The sequence below is a fragment of the Erinaceus europaeus genome, chromosome 2, assembly GCF_950295315.1.
Source record: "Erinaceus europaeus chromosome 2, mEriEur2.1, whole genome shotgun sequence".
NCBI lineage: Eukaryota > Metazoa > Chordata > Mammalia > Eulipotyphla > Erinaceidae > Erinaceus > Erinaceus europaeus.
This window is the reverse complement of record NC_080163.1, coordinates 112,140,245-112,168,029: the sequence shown is the minus strand read 5'-3', so window position 1 is coordinate 112,168,029 and position 27,785 is coordinate 112,140,245. Positions and strand designations below refer to the sequence as shown.

At 39.8% G+C, this 27,785-nt stretch overlaps 3 protein-coding genes across 3 annotated transcripts; 2 read left to right on the top strand and 1 right to left on the bottom strand.

The window, feature by feature from the left end:
* The first annotated feature begins 3,575 nt into the window (after positions 1 to 3,575).
* Positions 3,576 to 10,590, top strand: DEFB131B (defensin beta 131B). The gene is made up of 3 exons (XM_016185600.1): positions 3,576 to 3,633; positions 8,938 to 9,082; positions 10,380 to 10,590. The coding sequence occupies exons 1-3, from the start codon at positions 3,576 to 3,578 to the stop codon at positions 10,588 to 10,590; spliced, it is 414 nt and encodes a 137-aa protein (XP_016041086.1).
* A 2,448-nt stretch (positions 10,591 to 13,038) lies between these two features.
* On the top strand, positions 13,039 to 15,922 carry DEFB134 (defensin beta 134). The gene is made up of 2 exons (XM_016185601.1): positions 13,039 to 13,096; positions 15,780 to 15,922. The coding sequence occupies exons 1-2, from the start codon at positions 13,039 to 13,041 to the stop codon at positions 15,920 to 15,922; spliced, it is 201 nt and encodes a 66-aa protein (XP_016041087.1).
* Positions 15,923 to 25,601: 9,679 nt separating this feature from the next.
* On the bottom strand, positions 25,602 to 27,509 carry DEFB135 (defensin beta 135). The gene is made up of 2 exons (XM_007517276.1): positions 27,452 to 27,509; positions 25,602 to 25,771 (listed from the first exon to the last, which is right to left on the bottom strand). The coding sequence occupies exons 1-2, from the start codon at positions 27,507 to 27,509 to the stop codon at positions 25,602 to 25,604; spliced, it is 228 nt and encodes a 75-aa protein (XP_007517338.1).
* Between the last annotated feature and the right edge of the window lie 276 nt (positions 27,510 to 27,785).

Genomic DNA, 27,785 nt, shown 5'->3' with positions numbered 1-27,785 from the left:
AATGGAAACTGAACTTCCAAAGTTATTCCTCATGATCAAGAAGACAAGGACTCTATGATACAAGACAAAAGGAAAATAAATTTAAAAAAATAAATAAATAAAGGCTAGACTCATGACCATAGAGGTTAAACATCCCAGGACAGTTAAGCTGAAGTAAATGGAATAGTCATCAATAATCAACACATACCAGTGGCCCCTGAAACCACTGTGAGCTCTTAGAGTACCAGGAAGGGTGTGTTTCCAGGTGTCACTGTTCCTGTTTCTTCAAAAGAGAAAAGTCTTGAAACCAGGCTTAGGAAAAGTTACCTCCAGAGCTTTCAGCCCTTCACTGGTCTTCATTAAGATAAAGCTTATGCAATTTGCCTCTTCCAGGACTTCCAGTAATGGTACCATGGCTTCCACCAATCTCCCATTTCTAATTTTGGTAAAGATGTCATTTTCAGAGTCTTGTTAGACAAGACTTCTCACATACTGTAATGCACTGAAATGCTAAACTAAAAGGAGCTCCCAGAAAAAAGACATAACAGAAAAAGAGCTTCCCTGGGTATTAAGAAAAGTTACATAACCAGGGTTAAGACTTCCTAAGATAGTATGAAGATCAATTAAAACAATACTGTTCCTATTACCAGTATCCTCACTCCTGTCTTCTTTTTTAAAATTATATATATATATACACACACACACACACATACATATATATGTATATATATATATATATATATATATATTTTTTTTTTTTTTTAACCAGTGCACTGTTCAGCTCTGGTTATGGTGATGTGGAGGACTTGAACCTGGAACCTCAGAGCCTCAGGTATGAGAGTCTGTTTACAGAACCACTATGCAATCTCCCCCACCCTGTTTTATTTTTTATTACAGATTTAGTAATGATTAACAAGATTATAAGACAACGAGGGTACAATTTCATAGTTCCTAGTACCAGAGTTCTGTGTCCCATCCCTTCTATTGGAAACATACCTATTCTTGTGGTCCGGGAGGTGGCGCGGTGATAAAGCTTTGGACTCTCAAGCATGAGGTCCTGAGTTCGATCCCTAGCAGCACATGTGCCAGAGTGATGTCTGGTTCTTTCTCTCTCCTCCTGTATTTCTCATAAATAAAATCTTTAAAAAGAAAAAGAAACTTACCTATTCTTTATCCCTCTGGGACTATGGACCAATATTCTTTTTTTTTTTTGCCTCCAGAGTTATTGCTGGGGTTTGGTGCCTGCATCACGAATTCACTGCTCTTGGATACTACTTTTTTTCCCCTTTTGTTGCCCTTGTTGTTTATCACTGTTGTTGTTGTTATTGCTATCATTGTTGGATAGGACAGAAAGAAATCGAGAAGGAAAGACAGAGAGAGGGAGAGAAATATAGACACCTGCAGACCTGCTTCTCACTGCTTGTGAGATGGACCCCCCCCCCCCGAAGGTAGGGAGCCAGGGACTGGAACAGGGATCCTTGAGCTGGTCCTTGAGCTTTGTGCTATGTGTGCTTAACTTGCTGCGCTACTGCCCACCCCACCCCCTGGACCAAAATTCTTTATGAGGAACAGAAAGTAGAAAGTCTGGCTTCTGTAATTGCTTTTCCACTAGTTATGGACATTGGCAGGTCGATCCATACCAGCATGTTTCTATCTTTCCCTAGTGGAGTAGGGCTCTGGTGAGGCCTTTGAAACATCAGTTCTTTGGAACATCAGTACCAAAGTACATTGGTGAAATCTGCCCAAGGAAGTCAGGATGGAGTCATGGTAGCATCTGCAACTTGGTGGTTGAAAAAGCATTGGAGTAGGATAGAATTTACAGTTTGCATCTAAAACACACTTTTCCATTTTTATGCCTCTCATATTACACATAATGTGTGGGGCCAACAGAATAGTTCACTTGGATAGTGCTCCTGCTTTGTCATGTACACAACCCAGGTTTGAGTATGAATCCCACTGTACTTGGGATAAGTTACAGTGTTATGATGTCTTTCCCCATCTCCCTCTCTCTGTCTTCCTATCTTTGTCTCTTACTTTCATTCTAGAAACATCAGCCCTAAGCTGTGAAGCCTCAACAAGAGGAAAAAAGGTGTTCACTAAGATTATAGATATAGGAACTGGGAGACAGCTCACTTGGCAGAGCATGCTGCATATGATGCATAAGACTCTGGCTTTGAGCCCCAGCACCACCTGAGAGGACCATGAGCAGTAGAGCAGTGAAAAAGTGTTTCTATGTGTTGCTCTTATTTTTTTACTCTCTGTATCTCTCCTTTTATCTGTAAATAAACAGAATGAAAAAATTAAGCCTGGGAGGTGCTGGGAAATTGTGTAGATGCAGTCACAACCGCCATGTTGCCCTCTCAGGCTATTGCTAGTTCCCAGGAGAGTTGGGACATTCTCTGAGAGCTTGTTCCGCCTTGTTGTTCCCTCAGGGCATTGTCAATTCCCCGAGATAGTTGGAGTGCTTTGGTTACTCCTCCCCCTTCCCATTCCCACTAGAGTTATTATCCTACCCTGGAGTGCTATGGTTACTCCTCCCCCTTCTCATTCTCATGAGAGCTATTCCCATAAAAGCCCTTCTTCCGCACCTCACTCTCTTGGCCGCCTTTCACTTGGGTGATTAGAAGCAGGAAAGGTTGCTGCGGGAGGCGGCCATTTTTGCTACCTCCACGTGGCACAAACTGCTTCTCTTTCACCCAACTCTGAGGTACCAGTGCAAATAAAGGATCGAGTTCCCTTTCTGCTCCAAAGCTCCTTTTTCTGCATCCCACCACCACCGCAGCAAGTGACACCTGGTGCTCAACGTGGGGCACGAACCCATGACCCTGAGATTAAGAGTCTCATTATTGTAAGAGGTTGTGTTCATTTCCCAATGCCACATTAGAAAGGAGAAAAGAGGTGTTAGATAAAGAAGTGAGTTGATCTCATTTAACCGATTGCCAGAGAAACATCCAAACAAAAGCTTTTTTTCTATATCTCTCTAGCTTGTGTGTGGTTTCAGATTATTTCTCTGCTTGAACTTGCATTTACACATGCTCCAAAATATAAACAAATAAACATAGTGTTATATCTCATTGTTATATTTCTATGGCTGGGAAAATAAAGTGAGTATTTTTTTAAATATGTATGTATTAGTAAGAGAACAAGAACGTCAATCTGACATGTAGTGCAGTGGATTGAACTCAGGATCTTAAACATGCAAGATCTGCACTATTACTGAGTCACCTCCTTTGCCATGAAGTGAATGTTTTGACTCTGTTGAGGTTGGCTAGCCTTTAGGATTCCTCTAGGAAACCTAAGATAATTTTTTGCCAGTCTCTCTCTCTCTCTCTCTTTCCTTTACTATGGCTGCACCTTCTGTGCGAGGACTGTGCATTCTAGTATATTTACCCAGATGCTGCTAGTATTTGACAGAATGTACTTTGAATAGTCATACCCATTGCCTGCTATCTCTTGATATGAAGGCTCACTGAGATACAGAAATGTTCTTGCTACTGAAAGCTTCAGTAGTTGTCCAGAAGCTCACCTCTCAAGTACTAACTACGTAAAGACATTGTCTTCATCTTAGCTGCTGGCTTTCTCTGACTTATTCCACCATGAGGGTCTTGCTTTCCATCCTTGGGACCCTGACCTTGTTGTCTTTAGTTCTTCAAGGTAAGATGAAAGCCTTTTATTCCAGACTTATGAAAATACAAATGAAAAGAAGTGCAAGGTCCTCTGAGGTTTTTCTTTCTCTTTTTTTTTTTTTTTTGCCACCAGCTAGAGTTCAGTGCTTACATAACTCTACCTTTCCCAATAGCCTTTTCTTTTTGTAGAGGGTAAGAGACAGAGAGCTAGAGAGGGAGACAGAAAGAAAAAGAGACACCTGCAGCACTGCTTTACTTCTCATAAAACATCCCCCATAAGTGGACACCGAGGTCTTGAACCCCAGTTCTCGAACATGGTAATTAATGTGAGCACTCTACCAGGTAAGCCACTGTCTGATAACCTTATGAGATATTTTAAATAACTTGAGATGAGGACAGATTGTAACACACATGTGAGAATATGAGAAGAGTGTGTGGCACTGCTCACACTAGTGGAGAGCTGACAATAAAAAATAGCTCTTCAATGGTAGAGGCACAGAACTTTGATGGTAGGTATGGTGTGGAACTAAACTCTTTAGTCATTTGATTTTGTAAACCACTATTAATCACAAATTAAAAATAGCTTGGATAAAATGAAATGATAAGCTCTTCAGAGGTTGATTCTATTATAAACTCAAACTCAAAGGCTATGGGGAAAATGTACACACAACATAGGAAACTGGATGAATTGCAAATGAAAGAAAGGAAGAAGGGAAGGAAGGAAGGAAGGAAGGAAGGAAGGAAAGAAAGAGGGTAGGAAGGGAGGAAAATAAAAAGTGAAAGTGATTCCAAGAAGTACTAGGGGATAAAAAGAGGCTACAGGTCAGGCGGTGGCACACCTGGTTAAGTGCACACACTACAGTGAGCTAGGACCCGGGTTCAAGCCCCTGGTCCCCATCTAGAGGGGAAAACTTCACAAGTGGTGAAGCAGAGCTGCAGGTGGCTCTCTGTCTCTCTCTTTCTCTCTACCTCCCCTTCCCCTCTTAATTTATCACTGTCTTTACCCAATAATAAATAAATAATTTTTTCAAAACAGAAGAGGCAGCTTCATCATAATCTGTGGTTCACAGAACACTCTGATCACTGACATGAATAATACATTATTCTTATTATCAGAATTTTATAACACTTTCATATCTGGTAGAGAAATATCTACATTTTCTCTTTTTGAGTGTATCTTGAATGTATTTGTCCCTTTGAGTTTCCATATAGATTTGAAATAAACTTTTCAAGTATGCATATTTTACCAAGACTTTTCCTTAAGACCGCCATAAATCTAGAGATCAAAGAGGGGAGAGAAAAATTTACAAAATTTAATCTTTCTATAACTTTGTAAAATGCCTTTAGCTTTGTTTTCTTTTAAGATTGCCTTGATTATTCAGGGCCTTTTTGTGGTTTCATATCAATTTTAGGACTGTATTTTGTGTTCCTACTTTTTAAATTTTTATTTTATTTTGCTTTTTATTTTACCAAATCATTGTTTAGCTCTAGTTTTTTTTTTAATTTCTTTATTGGGGGATTAATTTTTATTATTATTATTATTTATTTTCCCTTTTGTTGCCCTTGTTTTATTGTTGTAGTTATTATTGTTGTTGTTATTGATGTCGTCATTGTTGGATAGGAGAAAGAGAAATTGAGAGAGGAGGGGAAGACAGAGGGGGGAGAGGGAGTCGGGTGATAGCGCTGTGGGTTAAGCGCAGGTGGCGCTAAGCGCAAAGACTGACATAAGGATCCTTGTTCAAGCCCCGGGCTCCCCACCTGCAGGGGAGTCACTTCACAAGTGGTGAAGCAGGTCTGCAGGTGTCTGTCTTTCTCTCCCCCTTTCTGTCTTCCCTTCCTCTCTCCATTTCTCTCTGTCCTATCCAACAACAACAACATCTATAATAACTACAACAATAAAACAAGGGCAACAAAAGGAAATAAATAAGAAAGAAAAAAGAAAAAAATCCAAAAAAAGAAAAAAAAAGACAGAGGGGGGAGAGAAAGACACCTGCAGATCTGCTTCACCGCTTGTGAAGCGACTCCCCTATAGGTGGGGACCTCGGGCTCAAACCAGGAACTCTAGGCTGGTCCTTGCGCTTAGGGCCACGTGCGCTTAACCCGCTGTGCTACCTACCGCCTGACAAGAACCAGTTTAAGGGGTATTAATGTTTTACAGTCGACAGTAAAAACAATAGTTTGTACATGCATAACATTTCTCAGTTTTCCACATAACTTTTTCCCACTGGGTCCTCTGTCATCCTTTTCCAGGACCTGTACTCTCCCATCCCCCCCCCCCCCCCCCACACACACACACCGGTCTTTTACTTTGGTGCAATACATCAACTCCAGTTCAGGTTCTATTTGTGTTTTCTCTTCTGATCTTGTTTTTCAACTTTTGCCTGAGAGTGAGATCTAGTTTATGGTGGTACAGGGGACTGAACCTGGGACTTCAGGGCCTCAGGCATGACAATATATTGCATAACCATTATGCTATCTGTCCCCCACCCTTTTGTGCTTTTTTTTTTTTTTAAATTACCAGAGCCCTACTAAGCTCTGGTTTTGTGGTGGTGTGGGAGATTGAACCTGGGACTTTGCAGCCTCAGACATAGCAGTCTCTTTACATACCATTATGCTATCTACCCCTGGCCTTGTGTTTCTATCTTTAAAATATTATTGAGGAAACAGGGAGGTCTCTCATTTGGTAGAACACAGAATTTACATGCCTGAAGGTCCAGGCTAAATCCTTGGTACCGAATATGCCAGAATTAAGTAGTGCCCTAGTCTCCCTCACACTCGCTTTCTTTCTTTCTCTCTTCCCCTATCTATCTATCTATCTATCTATCTCTTTCCCTATAATTCAGATAAATCTTATTTAAATCATTGAAGTTAAGATAAGATTCCATTTAGTCAGTAAATTACTTTGATAGTGCAGACATTTTAAAAACATTAAGTTTTCTAATCCTAGAATATGAGGTTTTTTTCTCATATAGTTGTGTGCTCTTTAATATCTTTTATTAGTGATTTGTATTTTTCAATGTGCAAGTCTCTCACCTTCTTGGCTGAGTTTATTAAGATTTCCTTTTTTTGATGCTATGTTAAATGGAATTGCTTTCTTAACTTTCTTTTCAAACACATTGCTAGTGTGTGAATATACAACTGACTTTTGCATATTGATCATTTATATGCTATGGTTTTAGTGAATTCATATTTATAGTTTTTGACCCTGCTCTCTTGCCTATTTTCCATTGAGGTTTTTATTTACTGAATAAGCCTGCCTCTTTTATAAACCCCAGCAAAACACCCTAGTAAATTTTACTTTTTTTCCTAAGTAGATAGAAGATGAGAAATAAGAACAGAAAGGGAAAACACAAAGTAGAACTGCTATATTGCACCAAAGTAAAGGACTCTGGTTAGAGCCTTTCAAGTTCTGGTGAGTGATGGTAGAGGAGGACATTGGCTGGGGGTGAAAATGCTTTGCAGAAAATTGAGAAATTTTACACATGTATCAACAGTTGTATTTATTGAAAGCCAATAATCCCCACAATAAAATATGCAATTCACAAACTAAAAAAAGAAAATTTTAAGATGGTCTACATATAAGACTGTAGAAACATCATTTTGTCTCTTGGGAGAGATAAACCCTGGATTTCTGGGTGACTTTTATTTCTTTTTATGTTTTTTTTCTTTTTTTTAACTTTATTTGTTATTGGATAGAGACAGAGTGAAATTGAAAGGGGAAACGAAAATAGAGAGGGAGAAAGACAGAGAGACACTTGCAGCTGTACTTTGCCATTCATGAAGTTTTCCCCCTGCAGATGGGGACCAGGGGCTTGAACTTGGATCTTTGCACATTGTAGTGTATGCACTTAATCAAACCTGCCCCCTATTTCTTAAAATGGTTCATTTTGTTTTATTTTATTTTATTTTAAGAGAGAGGAGAGAGACATAGAGAGAAAGAAACAAACAGAGTACGAGACCGATGCCTCGCTCAGCCCTAGCTAGTACTAGTTATTGAACTTGGGACCTCTGAACCTCAGGCTTGAAAGTCTTTTGCATAACTATTATGCTGTTTTTCTGACAAATTTTTCTTTCTTCTACCACTTCTTTTTTTTTTTAATATTTAAACAAGGCAGGGAGGCAGTGAGAGTGAAAGAGACCATAGCACTAAAATTTGCTTCAGTGGGGAAGTCAGGCGATAACACAGTGGGTTAAGAGCATGTGGCGGAAAGCGCAAGGACCAGACCAGCATAAGCATCGGGGTCAAGCCCTGGCTCCACACCTGCAGGGGAGTCACTTCCAGATAATGAAGCAGGTCTGCAGGTGTCTTTCTCTCCCCCTCTCTGTCTTCCCCTCCTCTTTCCATTTCTTTTTGTCCTATCTATCAATGACGACATCAATAACAATAATAACTACAACAACAATAAAAAATAAGGGCAACAAAAGGAAAAATAAATAAATAAATAAATAAATAAATAAATAAATAAATAAATATTTTAAAATTTTCCTTCAGTGTAATGTGGGCCAGGCAGCGCAGTGGGTTAAGCACACATGGTATGAAGAGCAAGGACTGGTGTAAAAATCTGGTTCGAGCCCCAGGCTCCCCACCTGCAAGGGGGTCGCTTCACAAGCAATGAAGCAGGTCTTCAGGTGTTTGTCTTTCTCTCCCCCTCTCTGTCTTCCCCTTCTCTTTCCATTTCTCTCTGTCCTATCCAACAATGACATCAACAACAACAATAATAACTACAACAATAAAACAACAAGGGCAACCAAAAGGAATAAATAAATAAATATTAAAAACAAAAGGGCTGGGTAGTGGCACACCTGGTTGAGCGCACATGTTATAATGAGCAAGGACTCAGGTTCAAGCCCCAAGACCCCACCTGAAGGGGAGAGCTTCACAAGTGGTGAGCAGAGATGCAAGTGTCTCTCTCCCTCTCTATCTCCCTCTCGATATCTGGCTGTCTCTATCAAATAAATATAATTTAAAATTTGTTTAAATCTGAGTAAGTGGCTGTGGGTGTGGCTCAATGGTAGAGTGCAAGGCTTGCTCATGTGAGATTCTGAGTTCCATCTTCAGCACCACATATTCCAGAGTAATGTTCTATCTATTATCTATCTATCTATCTTTCACCCACTATCTCAATAGTAAACAAATCTCTTTAAAATATAAAGGGTCAGTGGTGGTGGCAGTGGCACACTCAGTAGAGTGTACATATTACCATGCACAAAGACCTGGGTTCCAGCCCCTTGTCTCCACCTTCAGGAGAGTTTCATCAGTGGTGGAATAGTGCTACCGGTGTCTTTTTTTCTCTCTCCCTTTCTATTTCATAATATAATTCTTTTTTCAAAGCCCAAAGCTCCATTTACACTCAAGGATGCCCTCCTGGAAACTACAAGTGCAGGCTACAGTGCAATCCCAATGAGTATGCAATCAGATACTGTGGCGACTGGAGCATCTGCTGCAAAGTGAAGCGAAGTGAAACTATGAAAAAAAAGTTCTCCAGACACCACCACCAAAAGAAACTATGAATGTCTGAAACTTCCTTAGCCATAGAAGAATAAGCAATATGATGACAAGAGAAAATAATTGCATGTTTAGACAGTCATGAGAAAGTAAATAAAGTTATATGAAGGTTTATTGTCCTTTCATCTGTGCACATTTGTAATCATTTCCTTGGTTTATGTCCACATCCCCATGCTGTTGCATCTAGAGACATATAGCCTACTCACTTATCAACCTGCTGACCTTGGGCAACTTCTTCAGTCTCTCTGTCTTGGTTTCACTATCTATAAATGGAGTAAAAACAGTATCTACGTCAAGGCACTGTGATAATTATATGAGTGTAGTGAGGAGGCTGAGAGGTGCTACACCTAGTAAGTATGTATGTTATAATGCACAAGGGCCTGGGTTCAAGTCCCTAGCCCTACCTGCAAGGGGAAAGCTTCATGAGTGGTAAATAAATAGTGCTGTGAGAGAGAGACAGACAGATAGATATAGATGTGTGTGTGTGTGTGTGTGTGTGTGTGTGTTTGTGTGTATTTCCCATGCCCCTCTCTCCTCCCAATTTCTCTGTATCCAAATATATTTTTTTTTTCTTAAGAGTGTAATTTTCTTTTTTATATAAATTTTTATTATCTTCATTTATTGGATAAAAACAGTCAGAAATCAAGAGAGAACGGGGGAGATAGAGAGGAAGAGAGACAGAGAGACACCTGCAACCCTGCTTCATCACTCAGAAAGCTTTTCCCCTACAGGTGGAGACTGGGAAGTGGGTTTAAGCCTGGGTTCTTGCCCATTGTAACATGTTTGCTCAGCCAGGTGCACCATGAACTAGGCACTGTATGTGAGTTTCTTAAATAACACTTGAACCCAAATAAAATTGGGTTAAAATATAAATATTACATTTTATTTTAATATTAGTTGATATTTAATAGTAATTTTATTTTAATATTAATTTATATTTTAATATTTATATTTTGTAAATGGAGCTTTGGGCTTTGAAAAGAGAATTATATTATGAAATAGAAAGGGAGAGAGAAAGGAAGACACTTGTAGCACTATTCCACCACTGATGAAACTACTGAAGGTGGAGACAAGGGGCTGGAACCCAGGTCTTTTTGTACATGGTAATGTGTACACTCTACTGAGTGTGCCACTGCCACCACCACAGCCCCCTTTATTTATATTTTAACTAAAATTAAATTTATTTATATTTTAACTAAAATATAAATATAAACTAAAATTTGTTAACTAAAATTTCCTGGGGCCAAAGTTTGTGCTTTGTCCTATAGCTTTTTGGAACTTAATGAATCATTTTCTGTGGCCTACAGTGGATATTTGTTTAAATGTTCATGTGATGCAATCACTAAGAAGTGGAAACCATCTAAATGTCCACTGGCAGATGAGTGGATAAAGAAGTTGTGGGTGGGGGGCATTGGTGTATGTGACCAGGAGGGTGGATTTACACAAAACTTTGGTGGTGAATGTGGTATAGAATTATAGCCCTGTAATTTCATGCTGTTATAAAACATTATTAGTATTAAATCAAACAATGTAAACTGCATATTCTCTTAGGGACAAAAAGATGCCTTTACCTAAATTTTATGTGGGGATGATTTTACAAATAAAGCATGCTAAAACATTTTTTTAAATAAACAAATAAAGCATGTTACAGCTTTTGACTAAAATAAAATACAAGTTGTTTCTGTATATAAGTTCTTACTAGCAAATAAAAGCCAAACAAGCTAAATTTCACTTATTTACTTTTTATGTATGCAAGGGAATTAATATTATATATTGTTGATAATGCTGAGAAGCCTTCCTTTTTTACAGTTTATTTTTTATTAGTGATTTTTTTTTTTTTTACCAGAGCACTGTTCAGCTCTGGCTTATGGTGGTGCGGGGGGTTGAACCAGGGATTTTGGAGCCTCAGGCTTGAGAGTCTGTTTGCATAACAATTATGCTATCTACCCTCCACCATTTATTAGTGATTTAATATTGATTTAAAAAGTTACAAGATAACAGGGACACAATTCCATACCATTCTCACCACCAGTTCCCTCTACTGGAAGCTACAGCAGTTCTCCCAAGGTTGCAGATAGGGTTTAACTATTATTTCTACAACTATCTGTCTATATTTGTATATAATTGCCACTCCCTTTTTTTAATGTCCCATCTTCTCTTTTTTTGAAATATAATTATTTATTATTGGATAGAGACAAAGAGAAATTGAGGTGGGAGGAAGAGCTAGAGAGGGAAAGAGACAGAGAGACACCCGAGGCCCTGCTTCACCACTCGTGAAGCTTTCCCCCTGCAGGTAGGGACCAGGGGCTTGAACCAGGGTCTCATGCACTGTGATGTGTGTGCTCAGCCAGGTGCGCCACCGCCTATTCCCAGGTCCCATCGTCTCTTTCTTTCCAACTCACACATACACCTATTACTACATCTAAATGTCCCTCCCTTTTTCCTCCTCTCTATCCTATTCCTGATGGAGTTGGAGTTCTGAGCCCTTTGGTCAGCTCCTAACATTTCTCTGCTACTGGGTGTATGGATCAAAATTATTTGGAGGATGCAGAAGGTGGGAGGTCTGGCTTCTGTAATTGCTTCTCCACTGAACATGGGTGTTGGCAGGTCAATCCATATTGCCAGACTATTTCTTTTTTTTTTAATTTTTTATTTTTATTTATTTATTCCCTTTTGTTGCCCTTGTTGTTTTATTGTTGTAGTTATTATTGTTGTTGTCGTTGTTGGATAGGACAGAGAGAAATGGAGAGAGGAGGGGAAGACAGAGAGGAGGAGAGAAAGATAGACACCTGCAGACCTGCTTCACCGCCTGTGAAGCGACTCCCCTGCAGGTGGGGAGCTGGGGTTTGAACCGGGATCCTTATGCCGGTCCTTGTGCTTTGCGCCACCTGCGCTTAACCCGCTGTGCTACAGCCCGACTCCCTGCCAGACTATTTCTATCATTCCCTGGTGGGGTAGAGCTCTGGAGTGATGAGGTTCCAAGACACATTGGTGAGGTTGTCTGCCCAGAGAGTCAGGTTGAAATCATGAAAGCATCTGCAACTTGGTGGCTGAAAGGTGGCAAGATATAAAACAAGGCAGAATGATTAATGAACAGTAAACAAGAAGGAGTACAACAGATAAGAACAGAGATCTTATGATGGAAACAAGTTAGAAAGCCCATTTTAGGCATGCTTCTAGGGTCACACAAGTATGATAGTTTTTTCTGAGCCAGTTTTCCCATGCCAATTTTCTCATTCTCCTATTTTAGAGAGAGGAGAGAGGAAAGAATGCAGGAAGTACGGTTCAGCATCTGTTCCACCATCTATGGAGCCCCACCACATCCCCTAGAAGCATGCCTAAAATGGACTTTCTAGCTTCTTTCCACCCTAAGATCTCTGTTCTCATCTGTTGTACTCCTTGTTTCCTGTTCATTAATCATTTTTGTCTTGCTTTATATCTTGCCACCTTTCAGCCACCAAGTTGCAGACACTTTCATGATTCCATCCTGACTTCTGTGAGCAGACAACCTCACCAATGTGTCTTGGAACCTCACCTCTCCAGAGCCCTAGCCCACCACATGCTGCTCCCATGTGGTGCTAGGGTCTGAACCTATGGAAGATGACGAGCCACTTCCCAAGCCCTAAATTTTATTCATTAAAAATGAAATATATATATATATATATTCTCTACAAGTACTTTTGGAAAACCCATGAGGCAGAGCAGAGCCTTTGTCAGTAAGAAAAGCTGTCAAACGGGAAAGGATTGCCAGTTTTTTCACCCAAGATCATCACTGCCAACTCAGCTGCCTTGTAGGAGATCAGCGTAGCATATCCACCCAGATATGCCTCAAACCTGAGAGGTTCGTGCAAGAGGGTGTACGCAACCTCCTTTTCTAGTGGCAGAGTGGGAACTCACCACCAGCCTCTTCAGCAGAAGCTGCCAACCATGAAGTTGCTCGTGGTTATCTTAATCTTTCTCCTCTGTGGACGCCAAGTAGCAGCAGGTAAAATAGGGATCTTCTAGGGGAAAATGGAGTCCCTTGCCTAGAAGAGCAATTCCACTAAGCAAACCTAGTCATGTCCTGTCATTAACCCTTTAATTTTCAAAGTAAAGAAAGCAGGACCAGTGAGATGGTTCAATTGTCAAGGACAGGTCTTGCATGCATGAAGTCCCAGGTACCACATAGACCAGAGCTGAGCCACATTCTGGTCTTTCTTTCATTCTCTTGAAAATCCATCAATCAGGCTGGGGAAATAGATCAACTATTAGAGCAATGGGTTCAAATACCTAGTGTCTGTGGTAGGATTTCTGATATGCGTATACCAAAGTGGTACTCTGGATTCACTCTCCTCCTCTGTTCTGTGTGAAACTCTCATATGTAATACATAAAAAAAGTTTAAAGCCAGTGAATCCAAACAGTAAGTAGAATAAGCATCAGCCATTTTTGTTGTCAGAAAGGGATGAACTTGAATCTTTGCTCTCCCACATGTTGGCTATATAGCTTTAGAGACAAATCTGAGCTTCTCTTAACTTTTGTTTCTTCATTTGCAAAGCACAACTAATATTAACATCAGAATTTTGTAAGTATTGAATGGGAGAATATATATATATAATACCTGTCTATGGCACCTGACTATCATAATTTCATCAGTAATCCCCATCTTATTTTACTACTGTTGTTTTGCCACTAATTTAAAAGCCTTTTTAGGGGCTGGGTGGTGGTGCACCCAGTAAAGTACACATATTACCATGCTCTAGGACCCAGGTTCATGACCCTGGTCCCCACCTGGAGGAGGAGAATTTTCATGAGCAGAGGAGTAGTGCTACAAGTATCTCTCTTTTTCTCTCTTTCTCTCCTCTATTTCTATCTCAGAAAAAAATTAAGATATAAGTGGGGGATGACCACCAGGAGAAGTGGAGTAATGCAGGCACTGAGCCCCAGTGATAAACCTGGTGGAAAAAAAAAATGGTATCGGTATATAATAGTCAAGACTTGCAAAAGACAACACAATTTGTTAAGTTAAGCTTTCTAAAGATTGAAATTGCTGTAGTTAACCACTCTATATAGATCCTTCAGGCACATGGTAAAACAGATTTGGAACTGTGTGTTTCAATAGAATTTAATTAAATTGATGGGATTCAAGATGAGATAGCCAAAGGAAGATCAGAGGGAGAGCACTAAACGCCTTTATACTTGTTCCATCATCTGTCACAGTCTAGAAATCTAATCTAATTTTCTCTTTACGCTCTGTTACTGAACCAGCTCGAATATCCCTGTTATAGGGTCCCACTTAATTTCTCATTATTTCTGAAGTGTTGTCTAGGACAAATGAAACTACATTTTCAAATTGTGTTTCTCAGTAGTCTAGATTTAAGAATCCACAGATTTTTATAATTTACCAAACCATTTTTTTGTGGCCGAAGATTGGCATTTATGTGCAATATCATTGCTGAGGAAAAAAAGAAAGAAAAAAAACCTGGACCATTTATTTTATCGTTTATTTTAGAGAGAAATCAGGGAGAGATATAGAGGAGAAATACCACAGTAGTGATTCACCATCCATGGAGTTCCTCCAGTGATGTCAGTGGTACTCCCATATAGTGCTGGACCTCTCATATAGTGAAGCCTACATTGTACCAGATAAGTTATTTACCAACTTACCAATTTGGTTTCTAGTAAGAGTTCCTTCTATCTTCTAGACAGTCAGCTTCTCTATATATTCTTTGCTAATAAGGCCACCAAATCTATTGAATTGCAATCCAACTCTTATGTCCTCATCCAATTTCAATGACCTCTCCGAGTTTTCATCTCTAAATATAGTAACTCTGGCAGGTTCAATATATGAATTGGGGCAGGGGGTGCAATTCAATGCATAGTCCTAAGTTTTTTTTAAGTGGGTAAGAACATTTACCATAGTGTCTAGTTTCCTCTTTGAAGGTTACATGTAGATTTTGATTTATATTAATTTTCCTACTAAAGTAGATTACATTTCATTAAACACACATCTATTTTCACTTTAAATTGCATATAAGTCCTATGTGATCAGAAAGATGCAAAACACTAGATAAGGCATGGTGGATAGTAACTTCTTCATGACCAGGTAGTGGAATCACTTGTTCAACCTCTAATGCATTCAAGTCAATGAAAACTTAATCTGGACACCCATGAAAGGCACCAGCGTAATCTTTGTAAGAAGATTCATCACAGGCACTTTTCAGTTTGAAGAAATGGTTTAGGGACATGTTGCCATCATTCTTCTTCTCCATTGGAAGTCCAACCTTCATGATCCTCTGGAATTTTGTCATTGATGGAAAAATGATACATTCCTGTTGATGGGTTACTATTAGTCACAGGCAAAATAATTTTTATTGCAGAATCAATCACTGTGACCAAATCTCCTTGGAATCAACTTTGATAAAAATGAAAGAACCAGGTGGGGATAGATAGCATAATGGTTATGCAAAGACACTTTTGTGCCTGAGGTTCCGAAGTCCCAGGTTCAATCCCCGGCACCACCACAAGCCAGAGCTGTGCAGTGCTCTGGTATTTCTCTCTGTGTCTTTCTCTCTCTGCATCTCTCTCAAAAATAAAATAAACAAAATACTTTTTAAAAATGAAAGAACCATTTATTATATAGTCCAAGAAGACTTGCAGTGAATTGCTTTTTTATGCATTTTCTTTTTAGGAGTGAATCCACTGTCAACAGAAATAAAAAAGAAATGCCGTCAATATGGCATCTGCAGAATTGAATGCTATCAAAGTGAAATGTTAATTGCCTACTGTGCATTCTATCTGGAGTGCTGTGTCAAAGGAAACCCTGAGCCCTGACATCAGAAACCAATGAATGTCATTAACTTGAAAATTAGCGTCTCCCCACCACCACCATCTTTGAAGACCCAAGGAATTTTGATTAAACTGTAACATTGTGATATGACCATGACTCTTGGTTCTTAGCATCTTTTACAAACCACCACAATATTTTTTATTTTAATAGTGATTTAATATTGATTCATAAAATACATGTCAACGGGGGTATAATCCCACGCTTTTCCTACCACCAGAGTTCTGAATCCCCGATTCCTCAATTACAAGCCACAGCAGTTCTCCTAAGGTTGTAAACATGAGTTTACTATAATCTCTACAACTATCTGTCTATATCTGTACATAATTGCCCCCTTCTGCTTCCAAGTTCAGTTCTCTCTTCCCCTCCAAGCTACACATAACCCCATTACTACATCCAAATGTCCACCCCCTTTTTCTCCTCTCCTTTTCCTGATGGAGCTGAAGTTCAGAGCCCTCTTATCCTCTTCCCCTTATCACTTCTATCCCCCACTGGGAGTATGATCAAAATTGTTTTGGGGGTTCAGAAGGTAGGAATTCTGACTTCTGTAATTGCTTCTTTGTTGGATATGGGCATTGGCAGGTTGATCTATACCCCCAGCCTGTTTCTATCTTTCCCTAGTGGGGTAGAGCTCTAGAGAGGTGAGGTTCCAGGACACGCTGGTGAGGTCATCTGCCCAGAGGAGTCAGGATGGAATCATGATAGCATCAGCAACTTGGTGTCTGGAATGTGGCAGGATATAAAGTGAGACAAAATGGTTAATTAACAGGAACCAAAAAGTAGGAACAGAGCATTTAAGAATAGGGATCTTAGGGTGAAAGGAAGCTAGGAAGTCCATTTAAGGAATTTTTTTAAGTTTATTTTTATTTATTTATTTTTTTAAATTCTATTTATATTCCCTTTTGTTGCCCTTGTTGTTATTTATTTATTTATTTATTTATTTATTTCTGAGTAGAGACAGAAAGAAATTGAGAGGGAAGAGAGAGGTAGAAAGGGAGACAGAGAGTCACCTACAACCCTGCTTGACCACTCGTGAAGCTTTTCCCCTGCAGGTGAGGACCAGGAGCTTGATCCTGGGTCCTTTGTACTATAATGTGTTTGCTCAACCAGGTGCGCCACCACCTGACCCCTTTAAGAATGCTTCTAAGGGCCCATGACTATGGTGGTTTTTGCTTGATAGCTAACATGAAATTGGATAAAAATATTATCTGAGAAAATGGTTTCAGAGTAGAGAAAAGGACTAGAAAGTTGGATTAGAAAGTTGGGTTAGCAGGAGTCGGGCGGTAGCTCAGTGGGTTAAGTGCAGGTGGCACAAAGTGCAAGGACCAGCATAAGGATTCTGGTTCGAGGCTCCAGCTCCCCACCTGCAGGGGAGTGGCTTCACAGGCAGTGAAGCAGGTCTGCAGGTGTCTATCTTTCTTTCCCCTCTCTGTCTTCCCCTCCTCTCTCCATTTCTCTCTGTCCTACCCAACGACATCAGTAACAACAACAATAATAACTATAATAACAAGGGTAACAAAAGGGAATGAATAAATAAATAAATATTTTTTAAATTTTAAATAAATTAAAAATTAAATTAAAAAAAGAAAATTGAAGTAGCTCCTGTTCTTGAAAAAAATTCTGTGAATAAAATTAACTATTTACCTTCATCCACCCAACCCAGGGACTCTCTCTCTCTCTCTCTCTCTCTCTTCTCTCTCTCTCTCTCTCTCTCTCTCTCTCTATATATATATATATATATATATATATATATATATATATATCACAGCTGTGAACACTACAGGCTGCACTTGGGAAAGTCGCAGGCTGCACTCATTTCAGAACCAGTCTTCCTCAAGTGGTAGGGCAGGATACCCCAGCCTCTCTTCAAAGACTGGGGCAGTCCCTACCTTTCTTGCTTTGTGGTAAAACAAGGTCTTGAGAAGGCCCGCAAGAAGGTTTATGATAACATTCCTGATGGAAGTGACCAGTGCTACCTACCATCACAATCATGCTCTTGAATTTGACGAGTTGAGTTGCAGCCTATCTAAAGACAACTAAGTTTCTCATGAAACTACTTAGGATATATTTTTCCACTTAAAGTGATACCATGTCCTCTTTTATCAATAGAAGAAATGTCTTAAGAGACCAAAAAGTTAACTCAGTGGGTAAGTGCACGCCTTTTATGCATGAGGCCCTGGGCTCAATCCCAATACCAAAATGAGCATCAAAGATACACCAAAGGTGCAATTCCATGGATAGTGAAATGGTGTCTCTCCTTGCTTTCTCTGTACACGTTTCTCTCTCTCTCTCTCCCTCTCCCTCTCCCTCTCCCTCTCCTTCTCCCTCTCCCTCTCATAAAAATACATAACAGAATTGGGCCAGGGTGGTGACTCAGCTGTACAGTACATGCTTGTGACTCTGGGTTCAATTAGTTAAAAAATTAAAAATATCTCTACTATATGATCCAGCAATATTTCTTCTGTATATCTCTTCAAAAGAAATGAAGTCAGAGTCTTGAAATGATCTCTGTATCCATCCCTATGTTCATTGCAGCATGATTTATAGTAGCTAAGATACAGAACCAAACTAAGTGTCTATATACAGATGAATGGCTATTGATGTAGTACATATATAATAAAATATTATGTGTTCATGAGAAGGAGATCTGTGACCTAGAGAAGTCAAATTTAGGAGTTGGGTTGTGGTTCACCCTGTAGAGCATGCATATTGCCATGTGTAAAGACCCAGTCCCCATCTGCAGGAGGGAAGCTTCACAGGTTAGATAGGACGGTGTTGCAGATATCTCTCCCCCTCTCTCTCCTTTTCTTCCTCTCTTTGTTTCTTACCATTTATCAAAAAGAAACATAAAAAAGGAGAAAAATGACCACCAGGAGTGGTGGAGTTATTTTTCAGGCACCAAGTGCCAATGATAAACCTGGTAGAAAAAAAGAAAATCAAACTCACAGAAACTAAGAGTGGAGTAAACAGCTATCTGGGAGTTGAGGGAATGGTTTTAGGAAGACTGTCAAAGTGCACCGACATATGGTGCACCATATGTCACCATATATGGTGATAAATTCTGGTGGTTAGTGTGCAGCACAGGAAGGGGCTCTAATTAACAGTGCTGTACTGTATACCTGAGTTCCTAAGAGAGTGGATCTTAAATTCTCTCACCATAAAACAAAAAAAGAGTGATGACTTTTGAATATTTTGGAGTGGGATGAGTATATTTTGCATGAAAGAAAGACATGAATGGGGGACCCAGAGAGTGGACTATTATGGGTTTAATTGTGTCACTCCAAATTCTATGTTAAAGACCTAATCCAAGTACCTCAGAATATGGTCTTATTTTAAGATAATGTTGTGCAAACACATATACCATTATGATTTTAATGCCAAGCTAGTGGCTACAAGTAAAAGTGATCTATTGTATAATGAAGAATAGAAAATGATCAACTGTATAGTGAAGAATAGAATTAGACATTTGGTTGCAAATTTAATGTAATGGATTGTCAGAAAAGACAGGAAGTATTTTGCATAGAAAGGCATAGTAATGGGTGGGGGTAGATAGTATAATGGTTATGCAAAGAGACTCTCATGCCTGAAGCTCCAAAGTCCCAGGTTCAATCCCCTACACTACAATAAACCAGAGCTCAGCGGTGTTCTAGTTAAAAACTTAAAATTAAAAGAAAAAACAATAAAAGCATAGAAAAAAATGTCATGACTTTTCTGACAACCCAATAATATATATAGACTTTGATTTATAACTCATACCTGAAACTTACATAATATTGGAATTCCATGTTACTTCAGTAGATAATTTTCAGGGCTGAGGAGATAGCCTCAGTCATAGAACACAAGGTCTTCTCTTCAGATTGAGGCAGAATGGCAGAGTGAGCAAACGACCACTACACTGAAGTTTTATTCAATATGGTGGAGACCAAACTCGAACCTAGGTCATACACATGGCAAAGCAGCACACTATCCAAGTGAACTATTTTGTTGGCCAAGAGAACCTGAATCATCTGAATGCCTGAGGGTACTGAGTCAGCCCCTAGTACTTCCATAAACTAGAACTGAGTCATGTTCTGGTATCTCTTTTCCCCACCCCTTGTAAAAATAAATAAATGAATAAATAAAACTTATTTTTTAGTTAAACATCTTGTTGAGGCTGGACAGGAACTCAGTTGGTAGAACACATAACCTGTAAACATGATGTCACAAGTTCAATCCTAGTGCTGGATACAGAAATGATGCTCTGGTTCTTTGTCTTTCATCCTCTCTAACTAATATAAATAAGTAAATAAAACTTTTAAAAATTAAAATTAAATGCTGGGGTACTAGCACAATGGTTATACAAAAAATTTTTATGTCTGAGGTGCTAAACTCTCAGATTCAATCTCTAGTACCACCGTAAGCCAGAGCTTATGTGTGGAGCAGTGTCCTGGTGTTCTGGTGTTTCTCCCTATGTCTTTTTCTCTGTATCTCTCTTATTAAAATAAAATATTTTTAAAAATTAAAAACAAATAATAGCAAAGTTTCAGAGAGCCAAAATTTTTTTTAAATAATTTTTATTTATTTACTTATTCCCTTTTGTCACCCTTGTTGTAGTTATTGATGTCATCGTTGTTAGGACAGAGAGAAATGGAGAGAGAAAGGGAAGACAGAGAGGGGGAGAGAAAAACACCTGAAGACCTGCTTCACCGATTGTGAATCAACTCCCCTGCAGGTGAGCAGCCAGGGGCTTGAACCAGGATTCTTAGCAGGTCTTTGCACTTTGCACCACCTGCACTTAACCCGCTGCACTGCGCTTCCGCCCAACTCCCCCCTAAATTTTTTTTAATAAAATAGAATGGTTGCAGCTACTGAGATGAGCTCATTACAGAAACCAGCTACCGAAGCCAGGATGACTGATGTCTTTATGCAAAGGAGAAATTTGTGCACAGTTGCCTGTACCCAAGGAAAACACTCTGGGGAAACCAGGACAGAAATGGGGTGATACTCCCAGAAGACTGAGTGTTGCCAGCCAGCAACCTGACACTAGGTGAGAGGTGTGAAACAGATTTGCTCTCATAGCCTTCAAAAGGAGCCAATCTTGTTGACATCTTGTTCTTGTACTTAAGGCCTTCAGGCCAATGATTCAACTATAAACACACAAAAAAAAGAAAGAAAGAAAGAAAGGAAGAAAGGAAGAAAGAAAGAAAGAAAGAAAGAAAGAAGGAAGGAGGGAAGGTGCAAAAGGGAAGAGGGAGCAAGAGCAGAAAAATAAAGGGGGGTGGTACTGTTTCTCAGCCACAGCAGACTAGGAAGGCAGTTCTGGTACCATCGATACACCCCCACTACACAGAATGCTCTCAGGATGGATATAGCTGCTGATGGATAATGTTGATGACAGTGAAACGTGACATGATTGCATATGTAGCCACCTGCATCTTTTTCTTGAAAGACAAAGGAGTCTACAACAGTCCTGGGATGTACACACTCAGGATGGGAGCTTCACCTACTCTAAACTTTGATCCCATTTTCCCCAGAAGTTTGCCCACCTAGTATCCCCCATAACCTCCCCCACACACCCCTCTCCACCTCTCTCTCTCTCTTTCTCTTTTTCTCTCCAGATTCTTCACTTAGAAGTGGCATCTTTGTCTGTTTGATTTAATTCCACCTTAAACCTCTTGAAAAATAAGGGGGCTAAATCATTATTAATTCTAATGATTTATCTTGATTATGATGATAAAATGAAATCATACTTAAGATGTGACCTTTTATGAGTCAATCATTGAGCAAGGAAAAAATTTCTCACTGTGTTTGGTAAGCTCCAACATACTTCACATGTATACTCAATTATTTCAAATATGAATTTTCATTTCTAATTTCCAAAGCCAAATGTAAAATATGCCTTAGGAGCTGCCCAAGTAGAAAAAGTAGACAGTTCAATAGAAGTGTGAATGGAAGTTCTGAGAAGCTACATCACAAAGAGATCTAAGTGGCTGGTAAAGATATAAAAAGGGAAGGGGGAGAGAGCATAATGGTTATGCAAAAGATATTCATGCCTGAGGCACCAAAACCCTAGGCTCAATCCTTCCCTCATCACCATAAACTAGTGCTGAACAGTACTCTGGAGTCTCCCCAACCCCACCCCTTACTGTGTGTGTGTGTGTGTGTGTGTGTGTGTGTGTGTGTGTGTGTGTGTGTGTCTTTCTCTCTGTATCATTCTTTATCATTAAAATAAAACAAAGTGTATTTTAAAAATTGAAGTATACACATATCCCCTTTAAAAAATAGGTATAAAATGGTACTCGGTTTCACTAGTTCTCAGTGAAATGCAAATTAAACCACCGTATGTCACATCATGTATTCCCAAGGATGGGAAAGGGATGGGGACAAAAAGTAATTGTAGGAAAGAATGCAAAGTTCAAGAACTCTCAGACACCATAGGAAGGAATACAGATGAGCAGAACCCCTTTGGAAGACAGGTTGGCAGTATCTAATACTGCGTACAGACCTAGACTCTGACAGTAATTCCACTCCACAGAATTGCTTGCATATAAGCCACTCAGGGTAGGAGGGTAGGAGATAGTTCATCAGATAAACTGTATACCTTGCTTTGCATGAGGCTCTGGGTTCAAGCCACAGCACCACATGGGAGCACCAGGAACAGGACCAAGAGAAATCCACAGATGTTGGAACAGTGTTTGTTATCTCTCCTTTTTTTTCTTTTCAGAACTATACAATAAAAATAAATAATAACAAACATGGAGGCTTTTCAGCAGTATCTCACATGCACAAAGCTCTCAGTTCATTCTCAGCATCATGTGAAAAAAAGAAAAATCACGTAAGTGTTCACCACAGTCTCTTAGTTCTGTGGCTATAGAGATGGTCAGATGTAGAGTGCAAGACTTCCATGCATGAGGTCCTAAGTTCTGTCCCCCACAAATATATGTAGGAATGATGCTCTCATTCTCTCATTCTGTCATCCACTCTCAATTAAACACATACATATTTTTAAAATGTAAGATTAGGATTCATCTGTTCATAAAATAAAGTATATTTAAGAGGCAGGAAGTTATACAAGCAAACATCTACATTAGATTATTTAAATAACTTATGGTATATTTTCCAGTGTAACATCATCATACAGTAACAAGAAGGTATACATTATAATTGCAGAGGCCGAGGGGTGGTGCAGCAGGTTAAGCTCACAACGAAGCTCAAGGACAAGGTGAAAGGATTCTGGTTGAAGATCCCGGCTCCCCACCTGAAGGGGAGTCGCTTCGCAGGCAGTGAAGCAGGTCTGCAGGTGTCTATTTTTCTCTCCCCCTCTCTGTCTTCCCTTCCTCTCTCCATTTCTCTCTGTCCTATCCAACAACAATAACAACAACAAGGGCAACAAGTGCAATAAAAATGGGAAAAATGACCTCCAGGAGCAGTGGATTTGCAGCGCAGGCATCAAGCCCCAGCAATAACCCTGGAGGCAATATATATTTGCATCAAAGAGTACAAATAAATATCATTTAAAGTACTACAGTTTGGAAGAAACAAGACGCAAAGAAATTCCTATGACATAATTCTGTTTATTAAAGTTGATGCACAGAGACCAGGGCTTGGCAATTAGAACTAAGGCTTGGAAGAATAGAGGCTCATGGCAACTGGGAAGTTGTAGCATTCTTCTTCAGGGAAGGAATCCACTTTTCAGACTGTATGTTATCCTTTAAGAAAAAAAACTTAGAAAACTATTAGGCAGCCAGGAGAAGTAACACCGATGTAACACATGACTTGCATACATGAGGTCCCCAGTTAGATCCTTAGAAATACATATGCCTAAGCAGTGCTCCTCTCTCTCTCTCTCTCTCTCTCCCTCTCTCTTATGAAAAATGAATAAATATTCAGCTTAGGCCCATAGTTGGGTCCCAGATCAAATTAATGGGGTCTACAGTCAACAGTATTTACATATCTTTCCCATATTTGGGAGCTACTCTCTTCCATGATCCAGCTTTCTAGCCCTTTTTCCAGCCATGACATCATCTCCCCAGACAATAACTTGGATCCACCTGCATATCAGAGGTCAGGCTCAGGAAAAAACTAGTATAATCATGGGCCCTTTGGAATATAACTAAAATGGGAGTCGGGCAGTGACACAGCGGGTTAAGCACACATGGTGGAATATAACTAAAATAGGCCTACTAGCTGTCTTCAAAACACAGAACCCAAATCTTCATCTGCAATATTCCAGCCTTTAGGTTCATGATTCATCAACAATTTGTTTGACTTTATATGTTAACTCTTTTTTCAGTCACCAGGTTCCAGATGCTACCATGATGCCAGCCAGACTTCCCTGGGCAGACAACCCCACCAATATGTCCTGGAGCTATGCTTCCCCAGAGCCCTGCCCCACGAGGGAAAGAGAGAGACAGGCTAGGAGTATGGATCAACCTGTCAACACCCATGTTCAGTGGAAAAGCAATTACAGAAGCCAGACCTTCCACCTTCTGCACCTCATAATGACCCTGGGTCCATACTCCCAGAGGGATAAAGAATAGGAAAGCAGGGGTAGATAGCATAATGGTTAGGCAAACAGATTCTCATGCCTGAGGCTCCAAAGTCCCAGGCTCAATCCCCTGCACCACCATAAGCCAGAGCTGAGCAGTGATCTGGTAAAAAATAAAATAAAATAAAATAAAATAAAATAAAATAAAATAGAATAGAATAAAATAAAATAAAATAAAATAAAATAAATAAATAAATAAGAAAGCTATCAGGGGAGGGGATGGGATACAGAGTTCTGGTGGTGGGAATTATGTGGAGTTGTACCCTTCTTATCCTATGTTTTTTGTAAGTGTTTCCTTTTTATATATAAAATTTTAAAAACGAATAAATAAATAGGGGGCTGGACAGTAGCACACCGGGTTAGCACACATAGTGCAACTAGCTCAAGGATCCTGGTTCAAGCGATGAAGCAGGTCTGCAGGTGTCTATCTTTCTCTCCCCTTCTCTGTCTTCCCCTCCTCTCTCCATTTCTCTCTGTCCTATCCAACAACAACAGCAACAATAAGAACAACAACAATGGGAAAAGATGGCCTCCAGGAGCAGTGGATTCGTAGTGCTGGCATGGAGCCTCAGTGATAACCCTGGGGGCAAATAAATAAATAAATAAATAAATAAATAATTTAATATTCATCAGAAGTAAATTAACTCAAAGCAAAATAGGGCAAGTGAGAGCTTACCTCACCTGGTGGAACACCTGTCTTGCTATCTACAATGTCCATGTTTGAGCCCTTTCATTGGTGCTTTGGCACTAGAGGAAGCTCCACTACTTTGATATCACTCCTCCCTCCCCAATTGGATGAAAAGTGGCCCTAGAGGAATGAAATCACACATGCTCAGAAAGAAAGAAAGAAAGAAAGAAAGAAAGAAAGAAAGAAAGAAAGAAAGAAAGAAAGAAAGGAAGAAAGAAAGGAAGGAAGGAGAAAGGAAGAGGAGGAGGAGGAGGAGGAGGAAGCAAACAAAACATTAAATGTAAGGAATTTGATTAAAGCAATTATTCCCATAGGAGACATGAATGTCTGCCTCTAAATGAGAAGTACAGGCAAGCCCTGAGTTGCTAAAGTCATTATTTTAAGGAGAAAATACAAATATAGGAGATCTAGCTCCCTAGAAGAAATCAGGAGGAGTTCCAATACTCACCAACTACTTCCCAACCAAAACAGGCAATTCCTTTTTGTTGATGCAGCACACAGTAGTATGGTCGCACAAAAGATGATATATTTCTTTTGAACTACATACGCGTCTACAACTACCTTTCATTCGCCAGCATGTATTAAAGAATTTATTTATGTATGCATTCGGTCCACTTTTAACTGCCAACAGAGACAAAGATGAATGCAGAGAGTCTTGCAGAGTTGGCAAGCCAAGGCTATATTAGACCAAAGGCCTAACTTATCACCTTAATACATTTTTAATAACAAGTGAACTCCTAGGATCAAAACAGTCCTATTATGTAAATGCCCCCTTTTCAGGTGCTCCATAGTTTTCTTCCAGAGGTTCTGTGACAAGCCATTCACTCCCTACTTCACTTCATCTACCACACATTGGTTAACACAGCCCAGTAGATTTAGCTTGGGGGAGGGGGGTTGCTCTGAAAAGAACATTTAGACCTGGAAGAAAATCCAGGGATCTTCCAAGACCTGAGCCACAGGTCCTGCAGGGGCTGGGATGGGACTAAGATCCTGGAAATTATCAAAGTGTCTGCTTAAAGATGAAAAGTTTGCTGACCTAGAATTACAGAAGCCCCCCCCCACCACCACCATTTCCATTTTCATTCTGGAAAACATTTTACCAAGTGCCTTTCTCCCTACCCTGAATTCATCTCAAGGTCCTGGGAAATATTTCATGGGAAAGATAAAAGAAGTTATTTAAGGTTCCCCCATCTGCTGATGCACCTGAAAGTTGAGGAATGGAGAGGAGTGGGAGGAAGGTGATTTGTGAAGCAAGCTGGGCTGGCTCAAGTCCCACCTGTGTCTAAACTGAACTTATCTCTCCATCTGTCCAACCTCTGTGATGTAGATTCATCAATGTGTCTGACCAAAGGTCAGCTTAGCCCAGGGGCAACCCTCTGGGAACAGATAAACCTAATAGAGACACAGTGCTGTGTCTATTAGAAGTCCCTAGCCAGGGCAACAGTAGCAGCCTCAATGCAACCTTCATCTAGACCTGTCTTTTATAATACATCATTCTTGGCACTTAAGTGATACTCATATAGGAGGGTTTAGGCAGAAGGTAAAGCTCTCTGCTAACCCGAGGCAACAACAACAAAAGACATTGTGAGAAACTCCACATTAGTGATGTAAGTGGACACTTGCTAAGTATGTCAAGTTGCTGGTGTCTGTCCAGTGGACTTAAAGTCTGGCCCTTCAAATTAATATTTCCTAAGATCTTATCATGCAAATATACCTGAACAGCTATCTTTGCTCACTGATTCTACTCTACCTTGCCTCAATGTATGAGAAAGAATTTGGTTACTCAGTTTTGGTTACAAGTTCTATGAATCTTGAACAAGGGTTTCCCTCCAAAGCCAAATCCACCTGTCCTGTAAGATTTGCTCCTTTTGTGGTCTGGGAGGTGGCACAGTGATAAAGCTTTGGACTCTCAAGCATGAGGTCCCAAGTTTGATCCCCAGCAGCACATGTACCAGAGTGATGTTCTTTCTCTCTCCTCCTGTCTTTCTCATAAATAAATGAAATCTTAAAAAAAAAAAATATTTCCTCCTTTTGTCTATCTTTCTTCTGCTAATACCGTACCCAGTCCTCAACTTTCCCTTCAAACTTCTCAGCCTCTCCCAGACCAAACTGCAGAACCAGTCAATTTTCTGAAGAGTCACCTCCTCTTGTGCATCCTCAGCATCTTCTCTCTATACTTGGAAGAGGCCAAAGTATCCAACCCTACACACATCCCTCCACACCTCAACTGCCTATATCCAACTATAGTTTAAAGAGTCTCACATCCCACTTCCCATCACTGTTCACAATTCCGTATTTTACCTGGTGGGACAGAGGAAAGCAAGACAAGAATTGCAAGAGCCAAGAGCAGACTTCTCATTGTGTCAGTTAACACAGAGACAGTGAGAGGAGGAGGGAAAAGCTTCTCCATTTGTAGTTCTGATGCATAGTAACTAATGGCTAGTCAACCTTTAAGGAACAAGAACATCTGCTTGGTCCACTGAACAGTCCAATTAATTGCAGGTTTTGCTTTCACAAGGGTGCCTCACCATTCAAATATACTTTCTGAGTCATAGTTGTATGCATTTGAATTCACATTGTGTGAACAGCTCTACTCCAGACCCTAATAGGATGCTGTGTTGGTATTTTTGTTATC